General features: G+C 45.2%; 2 protein-coding genes and 1 pseudogene across 3 annotated transcripts in view; 1 reads left to right on the forward strand and 2 right to left on the reverse strand.

The window, feature by feature from the left end:
* The first annotated feature begins 960 nt into the window (after positions 1-960).
* The window catches only part of LOC110068320 (E3 ubiquitin-protein ligase TRIM71-like), a 120,439-nt gene continuing 101,322 nt past the window's right edge, over positions 961-20,077 (forward strand). The window contains exons 1-2 of one of the 2 annotated variants that reach the window (XM_089298820.1): positions 961-2,719; positions 15,237-15,536. In XM_089298820.1, coding sequence (XP_089154946.1) covers positions 1,291-2,719; positions 15,237-15,536 — 1,729 coding nt within the window. In that variant the 5' untranslated portion in view covers positions 961-1,290. The remainder of the gene's footprint in view (positions 2,720-15,236; positions 15,537-20,077) is intronic. The other variant, XM_089298819.1, reaches the window with a different exon arrangement.
* On the reverse strand, positions 3,407-8,809 carry LOC149106869 (uncharacterized). The gene has a single exon (XM_089298063.1). The coding sequence runs from the start codon at positions 8,788-8,790 to the stop codon at positions 3,805-3,807; it is 4,986 nt and encodes a 1,661-aa protein (XP_089154189.1). The 5' UTR covers positions 8,791-8,809; the 3' UTR covers positions 3,407-3,804.
* Positions 8,957-11,812, reverse strand: LOC149106870 (uncharacterized; annotated as a pseudogene).

A 20,077-nucleotide genomic window follows, 5' to 3' on the forward strand; every position in this document is an offset into this window, starting at 1 on the left:
GAACGCACTTCACTAATCTCTGATTACTACTAGCTCTTATGTAATTTTGATTGAAAGGACGTAATAAGGAGGGTCATACAAGGCTTGTGTTGACACACCCCAGAAGTGGTTGTTTTATACATGATAAATGTTTATATTCGGTTGAGCGGGGCGAATCAGAATATAAATGTAACGAGATTGTGGCTTGTGGACGCCGTAGTGGTTACTTAAACTGCCTACTAGGGACGCCCAGGACAACGTACTTAATAAATAAAATTGACAAATCTAGGTAAAACAACCGATTTTCAAGCATAGGTACTAAACTAAGACAATCGCCACATCAAACGCGGCAATGGATGTTCAGCTACACTGCACGCAGAGTGATTAGCCGACTGATCGCACCGACAAATCGGTCAGTGTAAAACGCAGACTGCGGACTGCAGGCTGCAGACTGCAGACCGGGGATAAAATGCAGATTAAGAGTTAAATACAGACTGTGGGTAAAATGCAGACTGCAGACCAGGGGCAAAATGAAGACTACAGACCACATACTTTTTAAATGTATATCGTGTTGCATGTATTTCCATTATCGAGTGCTAACCGGCAACATGGCGTCCAACATGGGTTTGCAGGCTCGAGTTAGCGAGGGTTCAAGTTATCAGGATTCGATCGACAATTTATCCACCAGAAAAGTGTGAAACGTAGCACATGCTGTGTTACAAGACTCTGATTCTGACAAGAAGTAAGCTCGTAACAAACATTTTCAGTTGTTATCTTTTTACCTTCAGGATCGGCGAATGTGTTAGCTGCAGCATCTGCGATCCTGAGATCCCCGCAGTCATTTGAATGAGCACTGAGGTAGATCTCCTGGTTTTGCTGTCGCTTGAACAAATGCCAAACTCACATGTACACTTATGTCAATCTGAACCGTTTTATTTGTTTTCTTCGACCTGAACAAGATATACCGGGAGTCACGATATTTCTGAGAAAACGAAACCGGAAGTCACTCGATTTCCAGGAATCGTCAGAAATGGAAACGATCTCCTAGCAAAATGAAAGATCGTTACTAAATCGCGCAATTTCTAGCCACTTAAACAATCAGCTCTTTGCTTGCGCCTGATGATATACGTTAAAAGTTGGGACTTTTAGAATTATAGGGAAAGAAGATCAGAAAGAAAGAATAACAAGCTACAATGAAACAGGCGAATCAGCTTCCGGTGTCCAGGGCCACTCCAGCTGATTCTTCTTCGTGCGTGGGGCTTGGTCACGAGTACGACTTCCGGGATTTTGGTGTGTTTGCGTCTTCGCGTGATGGCTCAAAGTAGGAGCTTTTTCGATGATGTTAAGAGGGAATTAGAATGTTCTGTATGTCAAGAACAGTTTAGTGAAACTAACGAACCGAAAATATTGAAATGTCTTCACACTTTCTGCAAATCCTGTCTGGAAGCTTGGCTGCGACAGCAGGGTGGAGGAGCGTTGAGTTGTCCAACTTGCCGTCAAATCACAGAATGTTCGAGCAACAACATCAGCAGCCTTCCATCCAACCTGTTTTACAGACAGATGGTGGACATTGTTAAGGCTTACAGCGGACAAGGACAAGAAGATTCACCACACTGCGGAAACTGCGACGAAAGAAAGTCATTGAAGTTCTATTGTGCCGATTGCCATCACTTCTTGTGTGAAGAATGCGCTAGGGCTCACAAAAAAATGAAAGTTCTTAAAAGCCATGACGTTGAAGAAATTGTAAAATTCAAGCCAAGTGATGCCCGAGATTACGCCAGGAGAGCAAATGTTTGCAAGAAACACAACGATGAAGTAAGATTTTATTGTGAACAATGCGTGATATGCATTTGCCGTGACTGCGCCATATTGGATCATCGAGACCACAACATCGTTTCGCTTGACAGCGGATTACAAAAGAAGAAATCAGAAATTGAGAATAAGATGCAAGAAGTGCAGGCAAATGTTCTTCGTTTGAAGAGCGAAAAAGAATTCCTTGAAAAGCAAAGAATAAGAATGAACAAAAGCGTCCAACAAGCGACAGAAGAAATACACAGAACGGCGGAACGGAACATGGAGTTAATTCGCCAACATGAAGCAAGCATGGCCGAGCGACTAATGAAGCAGAAAGAAACTTTCGATGCTGCATTGGCAAACACAGTGACCGGCCTCGACGAAAAACTGGTTGAGATAGAGAGCAGCTTGGACTTTGGCAACGAAATACTTCAACGAAATAATTTGCCAGAGATTCTAAACGTGGAAGAAGTGCTTGAAAAAAGGTTTCAGGAACTTATGGAGCCTTGCGCATTTAACTTGAAGGTAAATTATTCCGCCGTCAAGTACTTAGCAAATGACCTGTCGACCCTGAAAGATTCACTGGGAAAGTTACTTACGACAAACACTGAACCTTCATTAACGATGGTGGATGGCATGGGCCTGACAGAGGGTGAACAAGGTGAAAATTGCACTTTTACAGTCATTACAAAGGATTCACAGGGAAATAAAACCCACAGTGAAATTGATCGAGTTGAGGTTTACATCCAATCAACGCAGACGAGAGAAACCGTGAAGGTCAACATAACAGACTCACAAGATGGCTGCTATAAAGTTTCGTACAAGCCTGAGGCTAACGGAGAGTTCAAAGTTGTCATAACAGTGGCGGGCGAAGCGATCAAGGGAAGCCCCTTCCAGTTGAAAGTGAAAGAAAGAAAAGGAAAAAAGAAAGTAAGATGGGCGCCAGGTATCTGTTTTTACCATTGTTTCCTATTTTGGTTACATTTTTCTTCTTGCAGGCTGCAAAAAACACACAAGCGGTAGAAGATTCGGATGTCTTGTACTGCTCCAGCACTAGGTTCAGTTATCATAGAATTTGAAGTTGATGATAAACTTAGTATATACCACACAAGTGAATAGTGCTTTCTGGGCTGATTCTGATTGGCAAGCTCGAAGGTGAAAAGCAAATATTGTTTACCGTGATTTCAAGCTAAATTATTGCTCGGAGGGTTTGGTTAAATCATGATCAATGGAGCCCTTGGGATTGGCTGGGCACTGAAGTTGTCTTTTAACTTTCTCCCTAAGACGTTCAAGGTTGCAATCATAAACTTTCTTTAACAATTTTAGATGAGAAAATAAACTGCTTTCTTATATAATTTTCGGTTATAACTGGTTAAATTATGTTCTCTTGGAGAACACAACTTTTGAATACCTCCAACCGAAGATTACCCAAATCGTTTCAAAGGTTGCAGGGATTGAACATAGTGTGCGGTAGAAAGTAAAAAGTGATAAAATTTCAATAACAATGGCAGTAATTAAGACAATTGCAGTGATAATACAAAAATTCAACAGAAAGTTTTAAATTAACGTGTATAACCTGTTAAGGATTTTTCTAACGCCAGTAGTCTAAATGGACACACACTAGGCCCCGACGAACTGTAAGCTTTATCTTTAATGCAAGCGAAATCTCCCCGTAACGAGAACTAGATACAACCAAGATGGCGGACGAATGAAGGCTGATCGCGCGGGCTTTTATACAACAATGAACGCCGCTGACCGACCGACTACAGCGGAGTGCCGCTGGACAACCAGCCTACTGGCGTGGCTTCTTTTTTTACCTTCTTAAACAAATAAGCATGCAAATAAAGAAACACTAGGCGATAAGTCGGTATGAAATACACACACAGGTTATGTACGAGAAATGTACTGTATGAAGAGCAGTCTTAAAGTCTCGGACCAGATAAGAGGAAAAAAAAAAACTAAACAAATGCTGAGAGACAGCTAAATGTCTAGAATTGTCCGGCTACGGCTAAAGGATTAGGATCGACCGGGCTACTTCAACTCTACTACATAGTCCTGAAGACGTTGCGGGAGACGCCGTTGCCGAGTTGGACGTTTGTTCACTGCAGGGCTAACACTTGGAGAGGGGGCAGGTATAACCTCGACGTCATCCGGCGAACCGGGTTGGCTATCCTCACCGTATCTCGGGACATCTTCTGCCGGGACAAAAGCGGAAGGTGGGGACGATAACTCGATGGGGGTCCCTGGGGCAGGTGGAGGTAACGGGGGGCTTTCTAGGGAAGGTTCCTCGTCGTTAGGAAGTCCTCGATCATCAATAGGAGGGCTCTGGTCGACACCGATGTCAAGATCGCAGTCGCTGGACTCTTCTTCACTGGGGCGCCAGGGCGTGTGTACTCGGATGGGAGCGACCTTATAGCACTCATTCTTCTTCACACGGTACGAAACGTTTCGTAGCTGTGACCCAACAAACTTGCGAACATTGCACCACTCACCGTCCACTAAGACAACGAGGTATCGGTCACGACTTTGGGACTTATTACGATCATAGTAGAGGTAAACTAAGTCACCAACAGTTATTGAAGGAGAGCTGCGCAAGTCACTACGCGGGGCTTTTGACGTTTCACTGTGGGGATGGTTTACCAGTCTTTGTAGATGCTGCTCGCGTATTAGCGCCTGATCTGTTAGGGGAATCTGAGAGTTGGTAAACTGATCTCTCTGAGTCCACATTTCTCTAGAGGATAGGCCGTGGCAGCGGATTCTTGAGTTCAGGTGGGCAGTGGCTACGGACAGAGTCCTAGGAGAGACAGGGCCACCTTCCGGTTGCAGCCGCTGGAGTTCGTGTTCCAACTCTTGAATTGCTTTTTCAGCGACAGGGTTCTTGTTCTGATTCTTCACGCGACCTATCTCAAGGCTAATCTTGTGTTGCAATAGGACTTGGTCATTCACGAGAGCTCTGAAGGCGGGCGCTGGGTCACACCGAATGACAGCGTTAGGCCCATCAAGGGGTCGCAGGCCGACGCATAATTGGATTAACCCATCGCGTAAGGTCCCATGCTTCTCGTCTACCACGAGGAGGGTCGAAGTATAGGAGGTAACGCACTCTCGGAGCACCAAAATAAGTTGGCGAGACTGCTTCAGGATATCGGCTGCGAAGGAGACACCCACTGCTGCTGGAGGATCAGAAGTTGACTGTTCTATAACAGCGTGGGGGACGTGGCGAAGTGCAGCGCAAGGATGGCAACCAAGAGAAACGCGCTCTATGGCCTTGTCTAGGTCAAGGGCGTAAAAGTAGCGGCTGACAACTTTCTTAAGCTGGAGACACGATGGATGAGACAACCTGAGGTGTAGGGCGGTTAGTAAACCATCTAAGACCTGTCTGGGCACTACGATACAATCACGCGAAGGAGCCAAAGGCTCAGTCTTTTTCACGACTAAGAGGCCATCACTGGAGATAGAGGCGACAGACAAGTACCTTTTCACGTCCTTAATGTTAGTAAGCTTCTTGGACGGACGAGTCCCTTGTATTAGGTGGGCATGCGTTCGACGTAAGTCAGCGCACTCAGATTGGATAGACAACCAAGTTTTTCGACTTGTGAAAGGGAGGTTCTTCTGACCAGATAGGACGTCCTGGGCAGATAGGTGTCGGACGACAGATTCCTCAGCTTGGGTGATGAATTTGCACACCTGACAAGAAGGATCAAAGCAGTCCGGTGCATTGCGGGTTGCAAAGTCAGAAGGTAGGATCGCAGCACCGGCAACATGCCTCACGTTGGCTTGGAAGCGGCTGACAGTTGACAAATAAGTCGACACTCGCGGACTAGCGGAAAACTCTCCCCTACACATTTTCTCGAAGGCCTGGACACAAGGCTTACTGTCGGTGAGCACGCAGGCCTTGTGTTTAGATTGTATTAAGTAGGGGCTAAAGTGTTTTGTTGCAACACCAATCGCAAGTGCTTCCACTTCGCACGGTAACCAGGATAATTGGTGACTACGCAACTTTGCACTAAAGAAACCAGCGAGGGCTAGCTTGTCACCCCGCGAGATGTAGAGAGTGGCGGCGATGCCGGGTCTCTTGACAGCAGCGTCGGTCACGATCCATAACTGGTCATCTGGCTTCGGGAGAGTAATTGTTTGGCTAGACGCCACGGCAGCTTGAGCAGACTTGAAGGCTTCAGTAAGATGTTCGGACCAGACAATGTCATCCTGGGACTGTTTCCCGGCTACAGCCTCGTCAAGGGGGGCCAATAGAGCAGAACAATGTGGAACAACACGAGCAAGGACCTTGACCGCACCGATAAAGGACTTCATGCCGCCAACTTTATTGGGAGGACTGCAGGAGGACAGTGTTGAGACGCGATGAGGGCTGGCGCGAAGAGTGCCTTGGGACCAAGTCCAACCCAAGATGGAAGTAGTTTTGGGGTTGATGATGGTCTTCGACGCCGAAAGGCGTAGGCTAGCTTTATGGAGAGCTTGGAGAACAGAAGACCAATTTCGGAGCAACTCGTCTGGGCTGTTGCCCCCACAATACAGATCATCTGCTATCTTGGCTACGATACCAGCCTGGAGGAGGTCACCCAAGACGCGACACATGAGCTCTTCAAGTGCGGTTTCCGAGCCAGGTATACCCATGGCCGACCGGGCATAGACGCGTACGCCCCGGAATGGGGTAGCGACTCCGCAGTACTTCATGGACTCACGGGCGAGAGGGATCTGATAGAAGGCTCTGGTTAGGTCTGAGACGATGATGTGTCTCCACTGGGCTATGCAGCGTAGGGTAGAATCCACGTCCGGGAGCAGGGAGGGCTGGGGTTTGCTATAACGACCTACGTCTGCGAAGTCAGTGACGAGACGAAAGCCACCCGACGACTTTTTGACCAGGAACGACGGGTTAAGATACTCGACAGAAACATCAACGTCTTCGGGGCGACGGAACACGCCAAGATTTTCCAATTCATCGAACTTCTGCTGGAGCTCGACAAGTTTATCGCGACCGTACAGGGGGAGGCGACCTTTACGCTGAGGAGGTTCTACTGGGCCCATATTTACTTTTGCCTGAAGGGGACCAAAGGCGCCATTGTAGCCGGTAATTGCTGGATCAAAGACGGAGTCGTACTGGACCAAAAGGTTACGGAGCTTGGTTGTGATGTCTGGAGGGAGGAGGTTGTCGGGGTCTAGTGCCACGCCCTGGGAGTACTTTGACTCTGAAACTGGGACTGAACACACCTTGTGGTACGGAAGGTTGTCAACTGGGTTGGAAGACTGATCTTGAGTAGACGGACAGAAGACAGGGTTGACCTGGCAAAAGTGTTCATTTCGTTTCAGGACATAAGGCCTATCTGAGAGGTTAGGAATACGCACTCTACCAGCGACGCTTGTGATGAGACAGGGAGGCGGCCACATGTCGACGACTTTGGCCGAACGGGCGTTAGTGGCGTCAAATCGAGGCTCTAGAGCGTACTCAGCATCAGGTAGGGAATCTTCCGGGAGAACTATTTCTATAAAGTCGCCAGGCCAGACAGTGGTAGAAGAAGGGGGTGCACGCAGCACTTGTGCACGGCGGACAGCATTGTGAGTCGGAGGATGGTTGACAGATCCGTAGGTGAAGATGGTACCATCCCCGAGGATGACCTGGCGTTTGGCAGGACGAATGGTTATGTCATTCGCTTCCATGAAGGGAGTACCAGCCAAGACATCTACGTCCAGATTCTCCACAACAAGACCTTCAAATTGAAACGAATGACTTCCACGGGTGAGGCTCAGGCGAGTTTCCCCCAGGACTTTCAAAGGAGAGGAGCCATCCGCTTGATGAGCTGACTGTGAACTGTGCCAGATCCCTGCACCGAGCCTCTGTACAGCGGAGAGCCTGATCATGTTACCTGTGGCGCCGCTGTCAATGATGACTCTAGCCCGATGATGGCCGAAAAACGTGTCAATGTACGGGGACTGACGTACGAGGACCCTCCTGGATGCATCAGACGTAAATGGATCACTCTGCTCAACCAGATTCTGATGACGCGGCGGGTCAACATTACTTGACAAAAGGTCTACCTCAACGCTGTCGTCATCCAGGATTGAAACAATCTGACGAGCTTTCAGAAGGTACAAACGGTCCTGTTCAGGAAGGAACCCACATTCGCTTAAAAAGTGGCTGTGAGAAGCGCGGCCAGCTTGTTTACAGAGGGGGCATTCTTTCGCCTTTTGAGAGGAGCGTCCCGGGAACCTCGCAGACGACTTACTGTAGGTCGGTGTACCCCTCCGAAAAGAGGACTTCTGAGTGGCAAATGAGGCTCCTGTACGCATGACTTTTGTGTCTTCGGCAGAACGGATTTCGTCAAGGAGTGAGTCCAGCGCCTGGGAGATCTCAGGCTTTAAGGACGCCAAAGTACGAGACCGAAGTTCAGTTCCATATCGTTGTTTAACAAGTTTAGGTAAAGCGGGGTTAATCAATCTCAGCCACATTAAAATAACAAAATTCTCTAGCGTCGGTGACAATTCCTCTTCCTCCTCAAGAACAGATCCGTGGTGGAGCAGGGTGTGAGGTTTAATTAAACTGTCCTCCACAAAAGCCATAAGACGCTGGAAAAGATCTTCTGGGCGCTCATCGAGGTTCAAATGAATGTCATCCAGGTCTAAAAAGTGACCCCCAGAAGTCTGGAATCCGAAATGAAGTCTAATTGTCTGCCATATGTCCCCAATACAAGTAGAATTCTTGACAATCGTATTACGAGAGATAATTGGGCAATAATTTGCAATCTGGCCTAGCATGAGTTCGAGCATGTTTACCTTTTGGGTAGCAGTTCGCCTTCGAGCAGCTGGAACCGACTCCCCATCATCAGTGTAACCGCGTAACGGGCTCGCCCTAGTCTTTTTCAGCCACGACGACCCTTCGCCCAAAAATGGCGCGAAATTGGCGTCCAGAGACAAGGTGTAGAGAAGATTTTGTTTCCAACTCTCGAAGGAGGTTAAAGTTTCGTTCTTTGAGAGGCACCACTGCTTGGGGGCTCTGTTAGAAGACATCGCAGCTTACGGAACAAGATGATATCGACAACCGACTCTTGGCTGCTCGGGAATCCCGACGAATCTGTCGATAAAGTGCGTTGGATCTGACGGGAACGTGACGGTTCGAATCTTTATCGCTGCCACCACGCCAGTAGTCTAAATGGACACACACTAGGCCCCGACGAACTGTAAGCTTTATCTTTAATGCAAGCGAAATCTCCCCGTAACGAGAACTAGATACAACCAAGATGGCGGACGAATGAAGGCTGATCGCGCGGGCTTTTATACAACAATGAACGCCGCTGACCGACCGACTACAGCGGAGTGCCGCTGGACAACCAGCCTACTGGCGTAAAGTATGTGAAGCGCTTCTTTGATCTTGAAAGCAAACCGCGAGAAGGCCTGATCAATAATGGCAAAATTAATAAAGTGTATTATCGTTTGTCTCACGATGTAGTCACTTGAGATGTAGATCGCGACGTTTCGACTGCTTACTGCTAGTCTTCTTCAGGCGATAAGGTCGACTGATTGCACGGTATCATTTATATCACAAAGGTCGGCTGTGATTGGTGCATTTCGATCCTCCTATTGTTCCATTGTTCCGGCGAGTAGCTGTTCCCTCAGTGGTCCGCTGTTGTACCGTTCTCCTGTTGTTGTGTTTCTTGATCGTGGGTATCCATGCTTCAGGAATTTCAATTCCACTATCCCTGTTGATGTTGTTAGGGTGAAGTCTTATGTGAGTAGCTTCCTTGACCCTACGTGTGTACCAGTGAGGATCTCGATCAATAAACTTGACCTCATTCCAGATAGGATAGTGGCCGGTCGCGTGGGTGTGTTCAGAAACGGCGGAGGTCTGGGTACGGGCGAGTGGTATATCCCTGTCGTGTTCTTTGATCCTCTCCTGCATAGATCTCCCTGTCTCCCCGATGTAGACTTTGCCGCACTCACAGGGAATCCTGTAGACAACACCATCTTGTTTAGCCGGGTTGCCGGTGTCCTTTGGTCGCACTAAGTGTGACCGAAGTGTCGTGTCGGACTTAAAGACGGTGCGAATGCCTTGTTGTTCTAGGCAGCGGCGGAGAGACTCTGAAACTCCTTGGACATAAGGTAAAACGGCGGTGGATTTAAATTCCGCGACAGGCTCTCTTCTTGGGGTTGTTCGTGCCTTTGTGATCTTCTGTACAAAAGAGGAGGGATATCCGTTAGAAACAAGTACAGATGACAGATGTTTCTTCTCTCCAGCGATTACTGATGGTTTGGTGACGAGACGTTTAGCCCGGTCGTACAGACACTTCACAATACCGCGCTTTACTGACTGAGGGTGGTGTGAATCATACGCTAGGTACTGATCAGTATGTGTTGGTTTCCTGTAGACACTGGTGGTAAGGCGGCCATCAGGTTCTCTGTAAACTGACGTGTCGAGAAAGGCGATCTTGTTGTTGTTCTCGATCTCCATGGTGAAACGGATTGATGGTTGTTGACTGTTCAGGTGTTGCAGGAAGACGTCAACTCTATCCCGATCCAGGATGGTGAAAGTATCATCTACGTAGCGTTTCCAGATCTTAGGCTTACAAGGTGCGGACTCTATTGCTTGTTCTTCAAATATCTCCATGTAGAGATTAGCAATAACCGCGGATACAGGGCTCCCCATGGCTGTGCCGTCTCGTTGTTCGTAAATCGATCCGTTGTACTGGAAGTACGTAGATCTTAATACGAAATTCAAGAGGTCCGCGATTTGAACTGGTGTAAGTGTCGTGCGGTCAGCCAGGCCTGCGTCGTTCTCCATTTTTTGTAGCGCGGCTTGTACGGCGCCCTCGATCGGTACGTTGGTAAACAGTGACTCTACGTCGAAAGACACCATGATCTCGTGGTCCTGGATCTCTTCACTGGCGATGGTGGAGGCGAAGTCAGTTGAGTTCTTCACTGTGAAGTTCGAGTTACCTGCAAGAGGAGATAATACGTTGGCCAAGAAAGCAGACAGGTCGTATGCAAAGGTGTTGACACACGACACAATTGGCCTAAGCGGTGTGTCGGCCTTGTGGATCTTCGGCAAACCATAGATCCTAGGTGGTTGTTTGTGTCGGGGTCTGATCTTATTATAAACCGCCTCTGATATGTGTCCACTCCGTTTCACAGTTAGCAGCTTCTCAGATAGCTTCCGGGTCAAGCGGTCTGTCGGATCTTTGTTGAGCAGCTGGTACGGTCCGGAATCAATTAGCGCTGACATTTTTGCGTGGTATGTGTCAGCGTCCAGGATTACGCTGGCGCGTCCTTTGTCGGCCGGAAGGACCATGATGGAGTTGTCCTCTTTTAAGCTTTTAAGAGCCTCCTGCTGTTCCTTCGTGATGTTGGGCGTGGGTGGTTGTGCCTGTTGAAGGATGGTGTTGACGGATCTCCTGACTGTGTCTGCTCACTCCGCATCTAGTGGCCTGACTGCTGACTCAATCTTGGCGATGATCTCGGTGGCTGGGACGCTCGTAGGAGTCACGGCGAAATTTAGACCTTTCTTCAGTAAAGACACTTCAGCTTCGTTAAGGGTCCTGGATGACAAGTTGATAACCCATTTTGTTTTGTCAACAAAAGTTGTAGGAGAAACAGAAGACTGTTTCTCTCGCAAAAGTTTCTCAAACTTGCGCTGTTGACGGTCTTTGGTGGTATTAAGGACTCACTGGGTAGTGGATTTAACCTTGTCGAGTACCTCTGCAGCGTCATCCGCAGAAAGAGCAGATGTTATGCTCTGTGCTGTTGATTCGGCTTCTTTCTTCGTATCTGCCTTGGCTCTCTGCGTCAGTCTGATTCTTTCCCTCAGGAATCTCATGGATGCTAGTTCAGCGACTCTGCGTGCGCCTCTGGTGGGAACTGGCGGCCGAACTTGCAGATCTCTTGGAACAATGTGGTTCTTAATACACCTTGTAAGAAAGGTGAGATGGTTGGTATAGCGTGCGAGCTTGCGTGAGCAACGCTCATGTCGACGAATCAACCTTAGGGCTGTGCGCCCATATTTCTGGTCAATGTCGAGGAAAAGGTTGTTGTTATTCATCGTGGTGGATGCAATAATAAAGTGTATTATCGTTTGTCTCACGAGTCCGCACCTTGCAAGCCTAAGATCTGGAAACGCTACGTAGATGATACTTTCACCATCCTGGATCGGGATAGAGTTGACGTCTTCCTGCAACACCTGAACAGTCAACAACCATCAATCCGTTTCACCATGGAGATCGAGAACAACAACAAGATCGCCTTTCTCGACACGTCAGTTTACAGAGAACCTGATGGCCGCCTTACCACCAGTGTCTACAGGAAACCAACACATACTGATCAGTACCTAGCGTATGATTCACACCACCCTCAGTCAGTAAAGCGCGGTATTGTGAAGTGTCTGTACGACCGGGCTAAACGTCTCGTCACCAAACCATCAGTAATCGCTGGAGAGAAGAAACATCTGTCATCTGTACTTGTTTCTAACGGATATCCCTCCTCTTTTGTACAGAAGATCACAAAGGCACGAACAACCCCAAGAAGAGAGCCTGTCGCGGAATTTAAATCCACCGCCGTTTTACCTTATGTCCAAGGAGTTTCAGAGTCTCTCCGCCGCTGCCTAGAACAACAAGGCATTCGCACCGTCTTTAAGTCCGACACGACACTTCGGTCACACTTAGTGCGACCAAAGGACACCGGCAACCCGGCTAAACAAGATGGTGTTGTCTACAGGATTCCCTGTGAGTGCGGCAAAGTCTACATCGGGGAGACAGGGAGATCTATGCAGGAGAGGATCAAAGAACACGACAGGGATATACCACTCGCCCGTACCCAGACCTCCGCCGTTTCTGAACACACCCACGAGACCGGCCACTATCCTATCTGGAATGAGGTCAAGTTTATTGATCGAGATCCTCACTGGTACACACGTAGGGTCAAGGAAGCTACTCACATAAGACTTCACCCTAACAACATCAACAGGGATAGTGGAATTGAAATTCCTGAAGCATGGATACCCACGATCAAGAAACACAACAACAGGAGAACGGTACAACAGCGGACCACTGAGGGAACAGCTACTCGCCGGAACAATGGAACAATAGGAGGATCGAAATGCACCAATCACAGCCGACCTTTGTGATATAAATGATACCGTGCAATCAGTCGACCTTATCGCCTGAAGAAGACTAGCAGTAAGCAGTCGAAACGTCGCGATCTACATCTCAAGTGACTACACAGTGAGACAAACGATAATACACTTTATTATTGCATCCACCACGATGAATAACAACAACCTTTTCCTCGACAATGGCAAAATTGTTATGGAAGTACACATAGCGACATACTGTTGAGCTCTCAAGTCGCTTAAATTGTGTGAGGCTCTCTCCCTATGTACTGCACAAATTCGCACAAAAGATAGCAGAATCATCTAAACTTGAGCGTGTCGGTGTTTCTTTTTATTATTATTTTTTTGATTTATAATAACTTAGCGCGCGCGCTGGTCCTACCTAATTCGGCTATTGAGCCATCATTCTAAAAATTCTCTATATACGCACGGCCGCGCGCAAATAAAACTCCTGTGCAGCTTCAAGTTTCACTGGTTCATGCTTTAAGCTGTTCATACGGTATATCGAGTTATGGATGCACTCGGGAAGTTTGGAGAGCATTCAAGAAGCTAGAGTGCGCCTCGAGCAACTCTTACGCTTCTCTCGTGTTCTCCAACCCACCCGCGTTCATCCATTTAACAAATAGATTCCATGTTGCCGTGCTTCTGTTCAGTATTAGTATAAATCTACTAGCGTTCTATCACGAATGCCGTTCCCTGATTGGCTACGCTACTCACTATCTATTCTGTGATAGATAGTGTGTAGCGTGGCAGTGTGCCCTTGCTATGTATGTAACAAAATGACAGCCGCTTGTTGGCGTTTTCGAAGTTTCTGTGAAGAGGATTCAGATAAAGTTTTGAACGACTAGTGGATTTATACTAAAACAATTAGATCGTTCGCTCTCGATTTTCTATGCATGATAGTTGACCCTGGCTGCGCCCTCGTCAACTATCACGCGATAGAAATCTCGAGCTTATAATCTAATTGTTTATTAGCAGAATTCTACGAGTATACTAATGCAAATGCTGCAATCTGATTGGCTGAGCTACTCGTATACTATCAGGTATTAGAATGCAGTAGCTATCAGTCGTCCACGAAATGCGACGTTTTTATCGTTTTTCCGAAGTTCTGGAAGAAAGTTTAGATGTAAATGGATAATTAAATTCCTGAGAAGATTAAACGAAGGAAATAAACGGATTCTTGACTTTAAAAACTTGAAATTATTGAAAAATCGGTGCGCGCGCGTAAGCAACTGCAAATTTACCAAGGACAATTCAATACGTGCGATTTTGTTAAAGCGTAAAGTTCAATAGTGCGTCGAAAAATATTTGGAAAACATCAGTTGCGATAATTTAAGTTAGAATTCTACCAAAACAATTAGATTATTCGCTCTCGATTTCTATGAGGCGATAGTTGATGAGGCCGTCATTATAAAGTTAACACAGAGGGAAAAGCTCTAAAATGATGACGCCAATCAAGCGTCTGTCCTCTAATAAATCATAGGCGTGAATCAATCAAAATGCGAGAATAAATTGGGTTATTATATCATTAACAAATAAAGAAGCCTAAGCCGTGTATTACACTGTGATAAAACACGACGGGCATTTGAGAACACAGGGAAATATGTAGAAAACACGAGCCGCAGGCTCGTGTTTTCTACATTTCTCGACACAGCTTAGGCTTCTTCATTTGCTTTATGATACAGAGGTAATGTGGTGAAAAACAGTAAAACACGCTTTTTCTATGTTTTATACTCTGATAAAACATAGGGTTTTAACCAATCAGAGCGCACGCAGGGTCCGATCTATATTATAAAACTCGATATACGCACGCTTTTTATATGTAAATACTTTTTTTAATGAGGTACAAATAATATATTGTTCTTGTTGTAAGCATAAACAAATTCTTCATATTATTATAAGTTCAATTTTATTGACCCTGATAAGCCCCAGTGGAGTGGTTCAATAAAGTAACAACCTGAAGACACTTATGATAATAAACAGTAAGACGTACACGCGAAAAGCTTGCAGTCAACTGACGGTGAAAACACAGAACTGCTTTTGTCTGCTTGGGACAGAACCTCCTATACACTTCAAAAAACATGTCTTGTTTATTCTCATCGATTTAGAGAAATTTCTAACCATGAAACCTTGTTTTGGGGGTTCTTCCGTGATAAGATTCCCTATCCCAATCCCCCCCCCCCCCCTCCGCCTATTTCAAAGAGTGCTCCTACTATTTGCTCCCATCACCCAATATAAAGTTCTCAATCGTAGTCTGGGCAAGTTAATATATGTTGCTAGGATAGCCGCGTATAACTTATACTTAGGACGATTAAGAGGTTTCATTGTGTCATGGCCGATTTGATTTTGATTATTTCAGTCGCCATAAGAATGATGGAACAGTCCCCTTACGCATTCAGTGGTGCAAGTCCGCGAGCATCGCTGTTTGAAAAATTCAAAGATGAAAATTCTGATGGCTTTGACGTAAACACAGTAGGGGAAGAAGGCTGTACTGATGAAAATGATATCACCATAATTGTCAGCGGCATCTTACCGTCTACTAGCCAGTACGCCGTAGAAAACTACTTTGAGAATTCAAGGAGATCTGGTGGAGGTAAAGTTTCCAACGTCCATTACATTGGCGACGGAGAAGTCAAAATAACTTTTCTTGCGGTGGTAGGTATGTGTGTTAGCGCTTTTTGGCTTTCCGTGTACGTACGAAGTGTGTTATGTTTCACCGCTAAGCGACTTTCGAAATCAAAACACTCTTTGCAATAGACTTTCGTCAATCAAACAGCGGTATATTTCATGTCCAGGAAGCGAAGCGGCTTCACATTCACGGCGAAAATTTTGGCGATCCCTAAAGGGTTGCAAATTTGGGGAATGTACTGTAACTGTGAAGGTGACTCCGCGGTGGACGCTTTCTAGCTCAGGTACATCCCTGAAATTTGGTCAATGCAATCCTCTGTCTAGTATCTTAACTTTGCCATTCATAAATTGTTCCGAACTCGACTCTGAAGAAATTTATTTGCCATGATTGTTGGATTCTCATATAAAGACCGTAATTTCTGACGCGTGTTGCCTTCCCATCAAGATGGCTTCCAAAACCACGATAAGGGCTATTAGTCCATCAGCTGAGAGCCGAAAATTTGGGTTTATGGCTCACTTGAGAGGAATAGCCAAAACATGTCTTATCTTAATCTTTGACTATTAAGCATCATAAAAATGTATGATAGCAAGGACAGAACGGTAGCTTTCACTTTGTAAATAGAATTTTCAATTTTGCCCTACATACCCTTCTCTTGCCGCCATCTTGGATTTTTGGGGAAGGCTCCAAAGCGGTTTGTATTCCTTTAATGTGAACGAATCGCGTTTCAAATGCAAATTTTAAACGTATGGGAACTAGAAAAATAATGCCCATTTGCTCTAGTGCTTGAATTATAAGTGCATGACGTCATAAGTTACGTCACAACACTTGATTACTGGTCACGATATGATCATTTCGCGTTATGATCATTGCAAAACATTGTGGGGGGTACCGTTCTCAAAATTATTTCAGAAAGAGAGGGCAAGTAGATAAAATATATGTATAAATTGCAAGTTTGTTGAGACAAAACCCTCAAAAACATTTGCCTGTTTCCTACATCCAGCCCCAGTTCCCAACCATGTGGTCTCACAAACGAAAGTACGAAAGGGTTTCCTCTGCACCATGATCATCAAGGGTTGACAAATGCATTGTATGTCGTTGTTCGGGTTCTAAATTAGTCTAGTGTAGAGATATTGCTTCATAGATATTTCATAGATATTTCTTTAATCCTTTTGGACGAGACAAGCTGACAAGACCATTGAGTATACCATTGGCAGTGACTGCAAGACAGAAGGACGAAAGTTTACCTCTATTTTGCTGCGACCCAGAGATGGCTGCGCAATGGCACAAGGCATGGTTTGCACAGAAAGCTTCTTCACGAGCATTTGGCTATTACTTCATCAAAGACCTATATTCATAAGGAGTTGGCTCCAGCACGCATCCACGGATATCAAAGCGATAACAGCCTGGGGGAAGCAAGTGATGACTTACTGCAGGCCAAGAGCAAGGTAAAAAAGGGAGTGAATGACTTTGTAATGACCATTGCTCATCTAATCCCACTTCAGATTACTTAGATCCATTGAAGAAAGCCAAGCTTAAGTCTTTTAAGGATCTGTAGGCTGAGCGTAAAGTCCGTAAATAGAAGGATGTCAGAGTACTTCCTCCTCGTATGAATCGTGATGTATTTGCCCGGATGGCACTTGTCGTCAGATTGACAGAAAAGTTATCGCCTATCCTCTTCGTTCACTTCCTTGGTCTCTTGCCGATCCTTATGGACTCCCGCGAAAAACAACTACGTAAAGCCAAACTCTCCCAGCAGCTATAGTGACGCATCACAGTCACCGAGAAATGCCAAGAGAACACAACTAGTATTTTCAGTATACCTGGAATGGTGGTCTTGCAGAAGTTGAATATCCCAGCCTCTGGAGGTATGTCTCATGTGGTCGCTAAGAGAGTGTTTGAGTTGTTAATGAGTGCCGGCAACAGGCACGTGGACGTAGTGTTCGACATGTATCGCGAGGTATTAATCAAGAATGTCGAAAGATTTTAAAGAGTGTCTACCTCTGACGGTGAACAGTACAAGAACATACTTCCTGCCTATACTGCGAAGTCAGGGAACAAGCTTTTCAGTGTCACCGCAAACAGGCCTCACAGTGCCAATTCCCTAGTGTCACAGTGGAAGAAAGAAGCATTCAGAGGCAGGCTCAGTGACCGGATTATGTACGTGAAAACCGAAGATCAATACTAGAGACAAGCACTGTCTCGTGAAATCCTAATTGGCGTACACACGATCACAGGCTGCGATACTCAGTTCAGCTTCTAATTCTCCAATACAGTGAAAGGTAAGTCTGAGCTATGGCGAGAATTGGGAAGGAGTGAACAGTATCTAAAGAGATACTAGAGGAGGCACTCGTGCGATATTTGTACGGGAAGGAGTGCCAGAGTATGGATGCGCTGCGCCATAAGGTCCATTGCTCCAGAGGTGGGGAAGTCCAGCCAGAGGCTTTTCGGCCATGCGAGTCATCTCTATGACGTCGCATTACAAGACTGCAGAGAAGACAGTTGAAATACGACGCTAGAAGGGGAGTATTTTTGACAATTTTTGAGGTGTTTAGGAAGGTCCTCAAACAGAGTCTTGAGTGTTTGATATATTTTCTTGATCGGAACTAAAACTGAGGAGAAACAGAAAAATAAAATCGTAGAATTATTTTCCTACAAAAATCAGATATCCAAACGCCGTCACGGTCATGATTTACCATGTTTAAACTTAGTGGATTGTTCATGAGTTTGAGAAGTTGTAGCTCCCAAATACAAGTGACAGCGGTGAAAAGGATGTTATACGATCCTGACGTTTCTGTACTCAAACGAGCTCTAGACTGAAGTGTGGACATAGTTACATGTATCTACGCTGAGTTATGGTATGATTCATGGCGTAGTGTGCTTAACTAAACGTAGAAAAAGGTGTTTTCTAGTATTGTGATGTGGAGCACCTTAATGGTAATTTAGTTATTTCATATGGTTGAAAACAAAATGGCGGCCATTGTAATGTAATTTATGACGTCATCATAGCTTGAACAACCACAGACAATACTGAAATAAATCTAACATACTAATTATTCCAAATATACATCCAGGCAAAATAGTGTGTGCCTCTAAGAAGAGAAACAAAAGAAAATAACATTGTTAATGTTTTTTTTTTTTAAATTCCAAGATGGAGACCAAAGAGAGGGTGTTGGGGGAAATTTAAAATTTGATTTACAAAGTGAAAGCTACCGTTCTATCCTTGTAATCACACATTTTCATGATGCTCAATAGTCAAAGATTAAGAATATACAAGTTTCGTTTGTTCCCATTAAGTGAGCCATACAACCCCCTCAGCTGATGGACTATATGGGTTGATCGATTGACTACGTCTCGTGTTTTCCCCTACTCTTCTTTCATGCTCTACCGCTTCCTGCGTGCTTTACAACAGAACAGAGCACAGTCGAGGCTTCTTTATTTGTTAAACATCTGATCAGTTGCATTTGCGAATGATGAGCCAATGCCGATATATTAAAACTCTAACTAAGCTCCGAGGCTTATGGGGGATAAAACAAAAGAAATTAATCATTTTCACCTAAACCTTGAGGTGATTCCTCAGAATTGCATTGAGCATCCCTACTGCGCACGATTTTCGCGTCATTAGCGCGCGCTAACGAGCGCGTGCACATACACAACATCAAGAGATTTCCATCAAACTAAGCTCGACAGCGAAATAAATGCTTGTTTTTACTTAAACGAGCATGGAGACGTATAGTTTTAGTACACAATTTTGGTGTACAAATCATCCTCTTTAAGGTGATTCCTCAGAAATAAAAGTTGCCTAACAAGTTTTTTTCAACTTTCCTTGAATGTTCCCTTCCAAGCGCTGTTTCGAAAAATACAATAAAAAGGATAGGTCACCATGCTCTTTAAAGAGATACGATTGGCCAATCTTACCGCGTTATTTCATCAGTTCACGTCAAATTTTGCGGTAGCTGGAAGCAATGGTTATTAAAGCAATACTCGAAGAGAATCTTCATAGGCAGAATTTCTCGGGCATTTGGAATAATTTAATGTATAATTTATCGAAAAATCAGACAATTCTAAATGACACTGACTTAAAACGTTCCTCCAATCGTTTTCGAGGTCATAATTTGCATCCTTAAGTGACGGTTTTGTGCACTCTTTTAGCTGTTAGCCTTCCGAACATTTTTTCCTTAATTTATTAACTAAAAGAGAGTAATTTTTACACCAAATTGATGTAATAAAAAATATGGGTCACCATTCTTGTTTGAAAGAAAACGAGCATGTATTTCGCTATTGAGCATAGCTGGAGGGAAAACTCTTACGTTGTGTGACGTGCAGGCGCTCATGTGCGTGCGCTAATGACGCGAAAATCGTGCGCAGTAGGGATGCGCAATGCAACACTGAGGTAACACTTTAAGTTAAAAAATTAAAAAAAACCACTCGAGGAACGTTTTGAAAATTTGTCGTTTAAAATTGTGTGATTGTCCTAGAAACCATATATTACATTGTTCTATATGCTCGAGACTTTCTATCTATCAGGTTTTATTTTTTTTTTTCCTTCATGTATTTCTTTAGAAAATTTTGCT

The sequence above is a fragment of the Orbicella faveolata genome, unplaced genomic scaffold (genome assembly GCF_042242905.1).
Source record: "Orbicella faveolata isolate gen_17 unplaced genomic scaffold, um_ofav_v1 contig_3, whole genome shotgun sequence".
Taxonomy (NCBI): Eukaryota; Metazoa; Cnidaria; class Anthozoa; order Scleractinia; family Merulinidae; genus Orbicella; species Orbicella faveolata.